Source organism: Ovis canadensis, chromosome 1 (assembly GCF_042477335.2).
Source record: "Ovis canadensis isolate MfBH-ARS-UI-01 breed Bighorn chromosome 1, ARS-UI_OviCan_v2, whole genome shotgun sequence".
Classification (NCBI taxonomy): Eukaryota; Metazoa; Chordata; class Mammalia; order Artiodactyla; family Bovidae; genus Ovis; species Ovis canadensis.
Window position 1 is genome coordinate 138,435,553 of NC_091245.1, and position 14,681 is coordinate 138,450,233.

Here is a 14,681-nt window from a genome sequence, read left to right on the forward strand (position 1 = left end):
GAGAACATTATTCTATTCTATTCTATTCTATTTTGAAACATGTTATAAAGGCAAAATCTTAAATTTCAGTAATTAATTCATCCATAGATAACATCAGACATGATGTTTGCTAAGTACTGTATTTGAGCACATTGGTGGATAAGAGAAACACATCCTTGACCCTCTTGGACCTTTTGGTAAAGCAGAAATACCTTTAAGATACCAACCTATGGATATCTACTGTTAAAGAGTACTTCTGGGGGCTCTTCCAGTATTTATTACTCTTCCCCTATTTTCTGGGTTAATAGAAATGTTAGGACAAACAAAGAAGTCACATGAGAATGCAGTTTCCCAGCATCCCTCAACCTGGATCACTGAATGAATGCAATGGGTACAATGCTTGTCTCTCATCCTACAACCCATTGGATTTCACACGAGTAAGAACTGCTGTGATACGAAACAATTCATATTTGGGGTTCATTTTTCATAGCAATTCCTTAAGTCATAGTAGAAGTTTGGGATTTAAATACAAATAAGGAAATTATTAGACTATATTAAAACAGGTAAGAATGTGGTAATTGATTGTCTAAAAGACAGGTAATAAGGAATGAAAATTTGGAGATTCTGAAGCTGCCTCAGAGACAAAATACCAATTATTAAGCTACATATACATAATTTTCAGCTCAGAAGGTTTAAACTTTTCCAAAATATCTATTTCATCTTTTGTTTGACCTTGAAATGACATACAAAAACGTTTATACTGATGCTTTTTCCTGGGAAATTTTCTCACCAAAGAAGAGACTGGAGAGAAAGGCAATCAGCAGGAAATACGACTTATAGTAAGGACTTGAGGAACTCAGAACTTCTAAAACTTCATGACATTCCAAAGAAAATTTAAAAAATATTATATTCAAGTGTGTTGCTGGAAATTAGAATGAGACCTATACAAAATAGATGTTAATGACCCAGACAACCACAATGGTTTGATCACTCACCTTGAGCCAGACATCCTGGAATGTGAAGTCAAGCGGGCCTTAGGAAGTATCACTATGAACAAAGCTAGTGGAGATGATGGAATTCCAGTTGAGCTATTTCATATCCTAAAAGATGATGTTGTGAAAGTGCTGCACTCAACATATCAGCAAATTTGGAAAAGTCAGCAGTGGCCACAGGACTGGAAAAGGTCAGTTTTCATTTCAATCCCAAAGAAAGGCAATGACAAAGAATGCTCAAACTACCACACAACTGCACTCATCTCACACGCTAGCAAAGTAAAGCTCAAAATTCTCAAAGAGAGGCTTCAACAGTATGTGAACTGTGAACTCCCAGATGTTCAAGCTGGATTTAGAAAAGGGAGAGGGACAAGAGATCAAATTGCCATCATCTGCTGGATCATAGGAAAAGGAAGAGAATTTCAGAAAAACATCTACTTCTGCTTCACTGACTAGGCTAAAGGCTTTGACTGTGTGGATCACAATAAACTATGGAAAATTCTTAAAGAGATGGGAATACCAGACCACCTTACCTGGCTCCATAAAATCTGTATGCCAGTTAAGCAACAGTTAGAACCAGGCATGGAACAATGGACTGGTTCCAAATAGGGAAAGGAGTATGTCAAGGCTGTATACTGTCACCCTGCTTATTTAACTTACATGAGAGTATATCAAGCAAAATGCTGAGCTGGATGAAGCACAAGCTAGAATTAAGATTGTGGGAGAAATATTAATAACCTCTGATACGCAGAATGACACCACCCTTATGGCAGAAAGCAACAAGGAACTAAAGAACCTCTTAACTAAAGTGAAAGAGGAGAGTGAAAAAGCTGGTCTACAACTCAACATTCAAAAAACTAAGATCATGGCATCTGGTCCCATCACTTCACGCCACATAGCTGGGGAAACAATGGAAACAGTGTCACACTTTATTTTCTTGGGCTCCAAAATCACTGCAGATGGTGACTGCAGCCATAAAATTAAAAGACATTTGCTCCTTGGAAGAAAAGCTATGACCAACCTAGACAGCATAGTAAAAGGCAGAGCCATTACTTTGCCAAGAAAGGTCCATCTAGTCAAAGCTATGGTTTCTCCAGTAGTTATGTATGGATGTAAGAGTTGGACCATAAAGAAAGCTGAGTGCCACAGAATTGATGCTTTTGAACTGTAGAGTTGGAGAAGACTCTTTGAGAGTCCCCTGGACTGCAAGGAGATCAGACCATTCAATCCTAAAGGAAATCAGTCCTGACTATTCATTGGAAGGACTGATGATGAAGCTAAAGCTCCAATACTATGACCATCTGATGTAAAGAGCCTACTCATTAGAAGAGAGCCTGATGCTGGGAAAGATTGATGGCAGGAGGAGGAAGGGATGGCAGAGGATGAGATGGTTGGATGACATTATCTACTAGATGGGCGTGAGTCTGAGAAAGCTCCATTTAGTGATGGAATGGGAAGCCTGGCATGCTGCAGTCCATGTGGTCATAAAGAGTCAGACACGACTGAGTGACTGAACTGCACTGAACAAAAGACGTTTGAAGAAAGCACTACTTGAGTCATTCATGTGTAACTGGATATCGGGAGTATTTAACTATTAAAGACGATCTATTTGTTTCATTTACAGACTTCCAAACATTCATTATTGCAGAAAGGAAATAAAGGAAATCATAATATTCAATAAGGTCTCTGCTTGATGTTTCTTTAAGCAGGTTATTTTATAAGTCCCCTTTTCTTCTCATTCTACAGCAACTGAATGGTTTGCCACATCTACATTTATGCCTTCAATCAATATTTTGATGATTCACAGTTTTTCTTCAGACCAGATGATTCCTGTGATTCCAGAATTGTTTGAGTCATCTAGATATATACACTTAGAAGAAATGTAAATAATTCAGTTTCAGTATGTGAAAAATTTGGGTATCTCTACCTAAAATTACTCCCCATCTCTGTCTTTAGAGATTTTTACATTGAGCTAGATGCCCAAGGCAAATTCTTTGAATCATCTTTGATTTCCCCAGTACCCTCAATCTGCATACCCAATTAAATCCATACCCTATCACTTCTCCCTTTTCCACTCCTTAGTCTAAAATTTCCTTTTCCCTCAGCAATTATTTCATTCAGATTTGAACAACTCTCATTGCTTGAAGCTTTGCCTTGATTCTCATCCATTTTCCTCACTGAAGCACTAAATGTCCTTCTCAATACATATTAGCTCATGTCACTGTCTTAATTAAAACCCTCTAGTGATGTCACCTTTTTATAAATTCTAAAAGCCTCAATAGAGATGTCAAGGCCATGTTGAAATGGCTCAAACTTCTCTTCCAGATTTCTTTCCTATTAGTCTTTACTTACAAATCCTAGTTGTATTTATCTATTATAAGTATTCTCGTTGCACTTATTTGTAGTTTAGTTATAATGAACTTAATTCAGTTCTGGAACATGCCACTCATGCTTTCACCTCTGAGCTACTGCATATGGTGTTCTCTCCATTTGAAAAGTCCCCACCAGTCTTTAGTTGTTTAATACCTTTTCATCTTTAAAGGTTGCTTTTTACTGTCAGCAGGCATTTTGAATACTTCCCTCTGCCCTAACTGATTCAAGTGCTCTTTCCTTATCCTCTATCACCACACTTTCCTTATCATATACTTCAACAATCTTGTTTTCACAATTTATCCACTGATACTTTTATAAGAGCACTAACATATTAAGGGCACTAGACTAGTTCATCTTTTTAACTATGAATCACCATCACTTAGGACAAAAGATGAAACATAATAGGTGGAAAATTACTGTTGGATGACTTTTTATTAATATACTGGGAGTAGATTTCATATTTTTTTTCTGAGCAAGGTGATTTTATCCATGGCTTTTGATGCAAAAATGGTATTTTATTAGAAAATGTTCAAAGCATATAGGAAGTTTCAGAGATAGCTTTCGGAATGGCTAAGATTGAATGGGCAGCTCTGACAGCATACTCTTCCATCAGGATTGACACTAAAAGTCAAGATATTCAACTTTCTAAAAAATGTGACACTATCACTTTAAAACCTAAATGCTTGGATTTTCTAGCATATGGATTTCTTTCAACAAACAACATGGAACACCTTCACTTCAAGTAGTCTGTGGGAGTATTACTTCTGCATATTTGTCAAAAGGCTGCTATCAAAAGCATGGTTAATAAATCAACATTTCCAAACCTTCATTGTTTCATATGGAGCATTTACACTTTACTCCTGTGGCATGTTAAGGCTTCAGAAAGTTATCTGGACATATTGCATTATTCTAAATCCTCATATATGTTCCATACATGATTATAAACCTAAATTTATTTCATTGGTTTTGTTAAAAGAATCACACATATATAAAAATCTGAAGAATATTACTTCTTATAAATTCACTATAAATGTAAAAATTGTTCAATAATGAAATATGTGGCAAGTTTCTTAAATATTAAAAGATTAGAAAAGTGTGTCCATCTTCACCATTCCCCTACATCCTTTCATCCCAAAGTAATACCAAATTTTATAACTCTAAAAAAAAATTCTACATTACTTTCCATGAAACTCAGTGTTAAGTTTCTATGTTTAACTCATTCCCAAGATATAGCAAATCAATGAGAAGGAACAAGAAAAATAGACATTATTTACTGAGTTAAATAATATTACTGAGTTAAATATATTTACTGATATAAAGTTAAATATTTCTTCATTCACTTAACAAATATTTACATGTATGTTTTATTTAAAATTGTAAACATTGTTCAAAATGCATTTAATAGGGGAGATATATATGTGTGTGTATACATATACATACATATATATATATATATATATATATATATATATATACACATACATATATATATATATATATATATATACTTATGGACCATAGAGAAGGTTGGGCACCAACGAATTGATGCTTTCTAAGTGCGATGCTGGACAAGACTCTTGAGAGTCCCTTGGACAGCAAGGAGATCCAACGAGTCAATCCTACAGGAAATCAACCCTGAGTATTTATTAGAAGGACTGATGCTAAAGCTGAAGCTCCAATACTTTGGCCACCTGATGCAAAGAGCCAACTCACTGGAAAAGACCCTGATGTTGGGAAAGACTGAAGGCACGAGAAGGGGACAACAGAGGATGAGATGGTTGCATGGCATTACCAACGCAATGGACATGAGATTTAGCAAACTCTGGGAGAGAGTGAAGGACAGGAAAGTCTGTCATGCTGCAGTCCATGGGGTACAAAGAATCAGACATGACTTAATGACTGAATAACAATGGTGGCTGATTCACATTGTGTGTAAGGCAGAAACCAACATAACAGTGTAAAGCAATTACCCTCCAATTAAAAAATATTTCAAAAATGTTTTAATTTAAATTTATTTAAATTAAAAAAGGATATAATAATTTATCAAGAATATGAATTATGTAGAGAGCAGTTAGAAAAGCTGTTCAAAGCTTTCAGTTCAGTCAGTTCAGTCACTCAATCCTGTCTGGCTCTTTGCGACCCCAGGGACTGTAGCACACCAGGCCTCCCTGTCCATCACCAACTCCCAGAACCTATTTAAACTTATGTCCATCATGTCAGTGATGCCATCCAACCATCTCATCCTCTGTCATCCCTTTTTCCTACTACCTTCAATCTTTCCAAGCATCAGGGTCTTTTCTACTGAGTCAGTTCTTTGCATCAGGTTGGCAATGTATTGGAATTTCAGCTTCAGCATCAGTCCTTCCAATGAACAGTCAGGAGTGATCTCCTTTAGGATTGACTGGCTGTATCTCCTTGCAGTCCAAGGGACTCTCAAGAGTCTTCTCCAACACCACAGTTCAAAAGCCAAGGAAAGTGTGGAGCCATGATGGAATTCCAGCCTCACATCATTTCACCATGGGGTACTGGGAAAATGTATAAGCATAGCATAGAGGCATCAGCCCTCCATCCGTAGTATACTTGACCACCAATCTTTGCTTTGAGGCTTTTCCCTTATGTGTATTAAAAAAAAAAAAAACTCATTTTCAAAACCTTTTATAATTAAAATGTACCATATAAATATGTCTACTTGAAGCCTAAGATTAACTAATCTGAAAATGTTTAGACAATGTCATTTAACTGCTATAAAAGTATTGCTTTCTTTATTATTGAGGGAAAAAAAGCAGTAAATATAGAGTTTACTCATGCAATTTCATTAGTAAAATCTAAAGCAGTCTGAGGTCAGGGGTGATGGCCAGGGGGAGATACCTCACGCCCTAGGCCAGGGAGAGCGGCCAGGAGGAGCCACCCTTAGTCCGAGGCAGTGCCCAAGGTCAGGGAGGCGACCGGGAGGAGCAACCCCATGCCCAAGGAGTGGTGACTGCAGGGCGTGGGAGGGTCTAGAGGAGCCATCCCACGCCGAAGGTCAGGAAGGGCGGTGGGAGGAGGTGCCCCTCATCCAAGGTAAGGAGCGGTGGCTGTGCTTTGCTGGAGCAGCTGTGAGGGGATACCCCATGGCCAAAAAAGAGAAACCCAAATAAAATGGTAGGTGTTGCAAGAGGGCATCAGAGAGCAGGCACACTGAAACCATACTCACAGAAAACTAGTCAATCTAATCACACTAGGACCACAGCCTTGTCTAACTCAATGAGACTAAGCCATGTCCGAGGGGCAACCCAAGACAGGCGGGTCATGGTGGAGAAGTCTGATAGAATGTGGTCCACTGGAGAAGGGAACGGCAAACCACTTCAGTGTTCTTGCCTTGAGAATTGCATGAACAGTATGAAAAGGCAAAATGATAGGATACTGAAAGAGATACTCCCCAGGTCAGTAGGTGCCCAGTATGCTACTGGAGGTCAGTGGAGAAATAAACCCAGAAAGAATGAAGGGATAGAGCCAAAGCAAAAACAATACCCAGCTGTGGATGTGACTGGCGATAGAAGCAAGGTCCGATACTGTAAAGAGCAATATTGCATAGGAACCTGGAAGCAAAGTGGAAGCGGTCAAACAGGACATGGCAAGAGTGAACGTCAACATTCTAGGAATCAGTGAACTAAAATGGACTGGAATGGGTGAATTTAACTCAGATGACCATTATATCTACTACTGCAGGCAGGAATCCCTCAGAAGAAATGGAGTAGCCATCATGGTCAACAAAGGAGTCCAAAATGCAGTACTTGGATGCAATCTCAAAAACGACAGAATGATCTCTGTTCGTTTCCAAGGCAAACCATTCAATATCACAGTTATCCAAGTCTATGCCCCAACCAGTAACACTGAAGAAGCTGAAGTTGAATGGTTCTATGAAGACCTACAAGACCTTGTATAACTAACACACACAGAAGATGTCCTTTTCATTATAGGGGACAGGAATGCAAAAGTAGGAGGTCAAGAAACACATGGAGTAACAGGCAAATTTGGTCTTGGAATGTGGAATGAAGCAGGGCAAAGACTAATAGAGTTTTGTCAAGATAATGCAGTGGTCATAGCAAACACCCTCTTCCAACAACAAAAGAGAAGACTCTACACATGGACATCACCAGATGGTCAACACTGAAATCAGATTGATTATATTCTCTGCAGCCAAAGATGAAGAAGCTCTATACAGTCAACAAAAACAAGACCAGGAGCTGACTGTGGCTCAGATCATGAACTCCTTATTACCAAATTCAGACTGAAATTGAAGAAAGCAGGGAAAACCGCTAGACCATTCAAGTATGACCTAAATCAAATCCCTTATGATTATACAGTGGAAGTGAGAAATAGATTTAAGGGAAGATCTGATAGATAGAGTGCCTGATGAACTTTGGAATTAGGTTAGTGACATTGTACAGGAGACAGGGATCAAGACCATCTCCATGGAAAAGAAAGGCAAAAAAGCAAAATGGCTGTGTGGGGAAGCCTTACAAATAGCTGTGAAAAGAAGAGAAGTGAAAAGCCAAAGAGAAAAGGAAAGATATAAACATCTGAATGCAGAGTTCCAAAGAATAACAGTAAGGGATAAGAAAGCCTTCTTCAGCAATCAATGCAAAGAAATAGAGGAAAACAACAGTATGGGAAAGACTAGAGATTTCTTCAAGAAAATTAGAGATATCAAGGAAACATTTCATGCAAAGATGGGCTTGATAAAGGACAGAAATGGTATGGACCTAACAGAAGCAGAAGATATTAAGAAGAGACGGCAAGAATACACAGAAGAACTGTACAAAAAGGATCTTCATGACCCAAATAATCACGATGGTGTGATCACGATGGTGTCTGCTTTGCCAGACATCTTGGAATGTGAAGTCAAGTGGGCCTTAGAAAGCATCACTATGAACAAAGCTAGTGGAGGTGATGGAATTCCAGTTGAGCTGTTTCAAATCCTGAAAGATGATGCTGTGAAAGTGCTGCACTCAATATGCCAGCAAATTTGGAAAACTCAGCAGTGGCCACAGGACTGCAAAAGGTCAGTTTTCATTCCAATCCCAAAGAAAGGCAATGCCAAAGAATGCTCAAACTACCACACAATTGCACTCATCTCACATGCTAGTAAATTAATGCTGAAAATTCTCCAAGCTAGGCTTCAGCAATACGTGAACTGTGAACTTCCTGATGTTCAAGCTGGTTTTAGAAAAGGCAGAGGAACCAGAGATCAAATTGCCAACATCCGCTGGATCATGGAAAAGGCAAGAGAGTTCCAGAAAAACATCTATTTCTGCTTTATTGACTATGCCAAAGCCTTTGACTGTGTGGATCACAAGAAACTGTGGAAAATTCTGAAAGAGATGGGAATACCAGACCAGCTGACCTGCCTCTTGAGAAATCTGTATGCAGGTCAGGAAGCAACAGTTAGAACTGGACACGGAACAACAGACCGGTTCCAAATAGGAAAAGGAGTGCGTCAAGGCTGTATATTGTCACCCTGCTTATTTAACTTCTATGCAGAGTACATCATGAGAAATGCTGGACTGGGGGAATTGCAAGCTGGAATCAAGATTGCTGGGAGAAATATCAATATCCTCAGATATGCAGATGACACCACCCTAATGGCAGAAAGTGAAGAGGAACTAAAAAGCCTCTTGATGAAAGTTCAAGAGGAGAGTGAAAAAGTTGGCTTAAAGCTCAACATTCAGAAAACGAAGATCATGGCATCTGGTCCCATCACTTCATGGGAAATAGATGGAGAAACAGTGGAAACAGTGTCAGATTTTATTTCGGGGGGCTCCAAAATCACTGCGGATGGTGACTGCAGCCATGAAATTAAAAGACACTTACTCCTTGGAAGAAAAGTTATGACCAACCTAGATAGCATATTCAAAATCAGAGACATTACTTTGTCGACTAAGGTCCGCTTAGTCATGGCTATGGTTTTTCCTGTGGTCATGTATGGATGTTCAGAGTTGGACTGTGAAGAAGGCTGAGCACCGAAGAATTGATGCTTTTGAACTGTGGTATTGGAGAAGACTCTTGAGAGTCCCTTGGACTGCAAGGAGATCCAACCAGTCCATTCTGAAGGAGATCAACACTGGCATTTCTTTGGAAGGAATGATGCTAAAGCTGAAACTCCAGTACTTTGGCCACCTCATACAAAGAGTTGACTCATTGGAAAAGATTTTGATGCTGGGAGGGATTGGGAGCAGGAGGAGAAGGGGACGACCGAGGATGAGATGGCTGGATGGCATCACTGACTCGAGGGACGCGAGTCTGCGTGACCTCCGGGAGTTGGTGGTGGACAGGGAGGCCTGGCGTGCTGCAATTCATGGGGTCGCAAAGAGTCGGACACGACTGAGCCACTGAACTGAACTGAACTGAACTGAACTGAAAGCAGTTATCTGAAAATAAACATATGTCTAATTGACTTATGACAATAGAAAAAAGTTTTAGTCAGTAACTAACAAACAGTGAAAACGGCACACCCAGAAAAATTCTCTAAAATTAAAAAATAAATTGACAGTAGTAATCATGAAATATTCTCTGTACATATTCAAAACCAGAAACTATCTACTTTCTCTCCTTTATGCTATAGAAGTTTCATTTCTTAGAATCATAAAACAAAGACATCCAAGATAGAAAGTACTGAATATTTTAAAAGATTCAATTATTTTGTACCTCTCTGCAATGCAGGTGCAATGAAAAATATTCTAAATTGAAAATACTCCCAATTCACAATGGTAAAATAGCATAATGTAAGCAAATTATGCATTCAATTCCAGATGTCATATTATTCTGGAATTTTAGCTCAGTCTGAATCATAATCATGAAGACAATTGGAATGAATGTACTTTTCTTACAATTATCCACATGTATCTTACCATAATATTTAGAATATGTAGGTGTCTTTGAAAGAACAGTGCCAGAAAAACTAATAGGACCCATTTAGATATATTTTCAGCTTACATATAATTAGCCTGTGGGATCAAATCTGAATTATAAAATGTATAATTTTAATAGATCAGGATAGATTCCTTTATTTATTCAGTATCTTTGAACTTGGGCTTTCCTGGTGCTCAGATGGAAAGGAATCTGCCTGCAATGCAGGAGATCCCTGTTCGATTGAGGAAGATCCTCACTCAGGGAATGGCAACCCACTATCTAGTATTCTTGCCTGGAGAATTCCATGGATGAAGAAGCCTGGCAGACTACAGTCCATGGGTCACAAAGAGTTGGACACAACTGAGTGACTATCACTTTCACATTCTTGAACTGTTTATATATAAATTTTTCTTGACTAGAGCAGGGGTCAGGAAACTTTTTCTGTCATCTCCAGAAAGTAACTATTGTGGGCCAAGCCATCTGTGTCACAGTTGTTCAACTTTGTACCAAAGTAGCCATAGACCATATGTAATGATTGGGTTTGGCTGCACCTCCATAACACCTTAATAAAACAGCAGAGGGGTTGAATTGAGCCTAGGGCCATAGTTTGCCAACCCCTAGTTTAGAGCTCTCATGTTCCCTAAACAGTTGTTTGATACTTAGGGTCAATCCAATTGCTATGTTTACTCAAGCAGATTCAGTCTTCTTTAAAAAAATTGCAATATTGTTAGAACATATAACTTAGAGAGTTACCAAAATACTAACTGTCGGATATAGCGGTGACTTCCTCATTATGATATAACCAGCTGACGACAGGTGCGGGTGAGCTGCTGACTCGGCAAACTACTTCTGCATTCTCCCCTTGTTTGAACTCTTGAGGAGATACCACTTCTCTGAAAGTGAGTTTTTCTGTATAAGAAAGTAAAACAAACCAAAGAAGTATTATTGCTCATTCCCCTCAATAACATATTTCAGAATCCTTGTTTATGGATGCTGTAATAAAATAATTAGGTAAATTTAGATCATTTAAAATTTTACCAGACCATCTGATTCTCCTACCCGATAAATTCACTGAGAATAAAGTCCAACGTCTTTATATTGCTATACAAGGTCCTGTATGAATTGGAGTCTACCTCATAATTTTTTAAAATAATTTTATTATGATAAATATATACAACATAAAATTTACCATCTTAACCCTTCTTAAGGGCATAGTTCAGTGGTATTCTTTTTTATTATTATTATTTTTTGCATATAATTTTTTTTATTTTTTTAATTTTAAAATCTTTAATTCTTACATGCGTTCCCAAACATGAACCCCCCTCCCACCTCCCTCCCCATAACATCTCTCTGGTTTATAATAGCCAGGACATGGAAACAACCTAGATGTCCATCAGCAGATGAATGGATAAGAAAGCTGTGGTACATATACACAATGGAGTATTACTCAGCCGTTAAAAAGAATTCATTTGAATCAGTTCTGATGAGATGGATGAAACTGGAGCCGATTATACCTCATAATTTTTGATCCTGATTTTTCTTCTCTCCTCCTAATCTCTACTCCAGGGAGTTCCTTGAACCCTCCAGATTTGTTCTCACTCTTGGGCATTTGCACTCTCTTAAATTCCAACAAATTTTTTGCCCAGTCTCCACATACAAAATAGGATTCTATAGCATATATATCTAGCATTTATACATTAGTTTTAGCTTCCTTTTTGTCTTCGGTTTCTACCTACTAAAATGTTAGCACCAAGTGGGCAGTGACATTTTCTGTTTTAGTCACTAATGAGTCTTTAAGAATTAGAATATTGTTTGCCATATAGTAGACATCCATAAGTGTATCAAATGAAGGCATGGATGTGGATATTTATGCTTAATGAGAAATTTTCACAAAGGTAATTCACTGTTCTTGCTAAGAAAAAAAAATTACCTTTACAAATAAAACACCAGGAATTTTCCTTTGTATCATTTCAAATGACCCTTCTTTCCAGATACTAGTCTATGAAATTATGTTTTCAATTTAGTTTTTTGTAATTTATGAAATTACTACAGCAAATGGGCATATAAAGAAGTAAAACATCCTTCTCTGAGGAGTTTAGAAGCTAAGAGGAGGGAGGAAAAAAGATCAAATCAGGACAAACGACAACAATGTTCCAACAGATTGTTGTCATCTTAAGAGGAAGTATTGCTATGGCACTCTTTTGGCTCTTTGCTCAACACAGCTGTAAGGAAGACATAACTTATGCACTAGCATTGTAAAACTTTTATAGTTTTTCACTGGTATAAATGCTAACTACCACAAATTAATTGCACGGTAATATTCTAGGCACATTGTGCATGAATTAATGTAGTCCTCAAAGCAACTCTATGTATGATGTAAGTACTACTATTACACCCATTTTATAAATGGAAATTGAAAACAGAGAGGGTACCCAATTGCTCAGGACCACAGAAATAAGTGATGGAACCTGGTTTCAAAACCAGGGAATCAATGATCTTCAGTTTTGCTAAACATGTTAAGGATTCCTAAAAATAGGAATGAGGAATTAATCAATTTCAAGTCATAAAGTGAGGTGTAAGTGTAGAAAACCTTGTTAATGAAAACACCTGGAGCTAAGAATCTGGTGGGAAATTATTCTTCTTTATATGAGTTTTCAACTTTTTCTCTGTCTAAAGTCTATCAACTGATCCTTCCCCAGTTCTCATTCTAGACTGGTCACTGCTATCACACAGGATATTTTCTCTAGTCATGAGCTTTTAAAGTGAAAAAAGCATTCCAAATAAGTTCTGTAACACTAAATAAACTGTTGTCTATTACCTAACAGATTGTTAATGGAATTGGAAAACTAAAACTTTTTCATCTCTATTATTTACCCAATAGAATTGGCTCCATTTATAATCCACTGCAACATTTTATCTATCTTATTTTAGAGATGTACTATGGTAAAATATAGATAAGCTGATATCTGTAAAAGTCTTATTATTACATTGTCCAGCACAAAGTTAGTTCTCAATGGGTACTAGCTTCTATTGTTAAGTGTATTTCAATTTGAATTTTTATAATAATTTATAATTTCAATCAATAAAACATAAATACATGACTTACGGTAAATTTCCAAAACAACTGTAGCTTCTTGTGTCTGTCCTTTGGCATCTGTTGCTTGGCAACGATATATCCCTGCATCTTCTATATTTGCATTGTAGATGGTTAATCTTGATCTAATACCTTCCTTTTGCACTGATACCCTCTGTGTTGAAATTATCTTCTCCCCTTGAGGATTATACCAATCTATACTCTCAGGTTCACCAATTGCTGCAGAGAGCCATAGAAAAGAAATGCTTGAAAATATGTTTCAAGTGTTTGTTTTGATATTGGCGTTTACTATTATGTAACAACTTTAACAATGTAGAAAAAAATGTAAACAGAAGTCTGAAAATCTTACAAAATTGAAAGTAAACACAAATGCTAGCACACATGTTCATCCTTATTTATCCAACACTGAGAATTAAATCTCGTCTGAGTAAGCAAAACCCATAGGAAATGGGTTTTCCAGTATGGTATTTAAGCTATGATAAGAGTAAATTTGGGGCTTCCCAGATGGCTCAGTGCTAAAGAATCTACCTGCAATGGAGGAGTCAAGGTTCAGTGACTGGATCAGGAAGATTCCCTGGAGAAGGGCATGGCAACCCACTCCAGTATTCTTGCCTAGAGAATCCTATGGACAGAGAAGCATGGCGAGCTACAGCCCATAGGGTTGTAAACAGTTGGACACTACTGAAGCTACTTAGCACTTACATAGTGTAAACTTTACCACAATGATCTATGGATTATTATTATTATAACAAGTACTGAAACTGGCTTGGCAACTGAGTCCAAATAACAGTTCATTTGATAGACATGTGTGTGCCTGTTTGCATCTGACTCTTTAAGACCCCATGGACTGTAGCCCACCAGGCTCCTCTGTTTGTGGTATTTCCCGGGCAAGAATAATGGAGTGTGTTGTCATTTCCTTCTCCAGGGGTCCTTCCCAACCCAGTAACTGAACCTGCATCTCTTGTGTCTCCTGCATTGGCAGGCAGATTGTTTACCCACTGAGCCATCTCCAGTAGACATAATCTAAATTGAAACACGATTATGAACATACTTTCATCTGCTCAATTCTTTCTGATAGAGTCAGGAAATAGCACTCTCCCCACCATACAGCAGAGCTCATAAAAATGTAAATCTTCTATAAAATAAACTTTGGCTTTTGTTAACAGAATTTTGAATTAATCTCTCAAGTTGTTAAACTTGTATAGATAAGGCCAATGACTATTTTTCAAATGAATCTCTAATCTTCTCTTTTCCCAACTGAAATGAGTAATTTCATCAGTTGATTCTAAAACTGCTAACCATTTAATCATATGATAATTAGAATGTATTGAAACGATACTTATGGTGGT

General features: G+C 37.7%; 1 protein-coding gene across 1 annotated transcript in view; it reads right to left on the bottom strand.

Annotated features, from left to right (window-relative positions):
- Positions 1-14,339, bottom strand: part of NCAM2 (neural cell adhesion molecule 2) — a 263,454-nt gene extending 249,115 nt beyond the window's left edge. The window contains exons 1-3 of the mRNA XM_069589008.1: positions 14,285-14,339; positions 13,345-13,551; positions 11,004-11,147 (exon numbers count right to left, since the gene is read on the bottom strand). Coding sequence (XP_069445109.1) covers positions 11,004-11,147; positions 13,345-13,551; positions 14,285-14,339 — 406 coding nt within the window. The remainder of the gene's footprint in view (positions 1-11,003; positions 11,148-13,344; positions 13,552-14,284) is intronic.
- Positions 14,340-14,681: the final 342 nt, after the last annotated feature.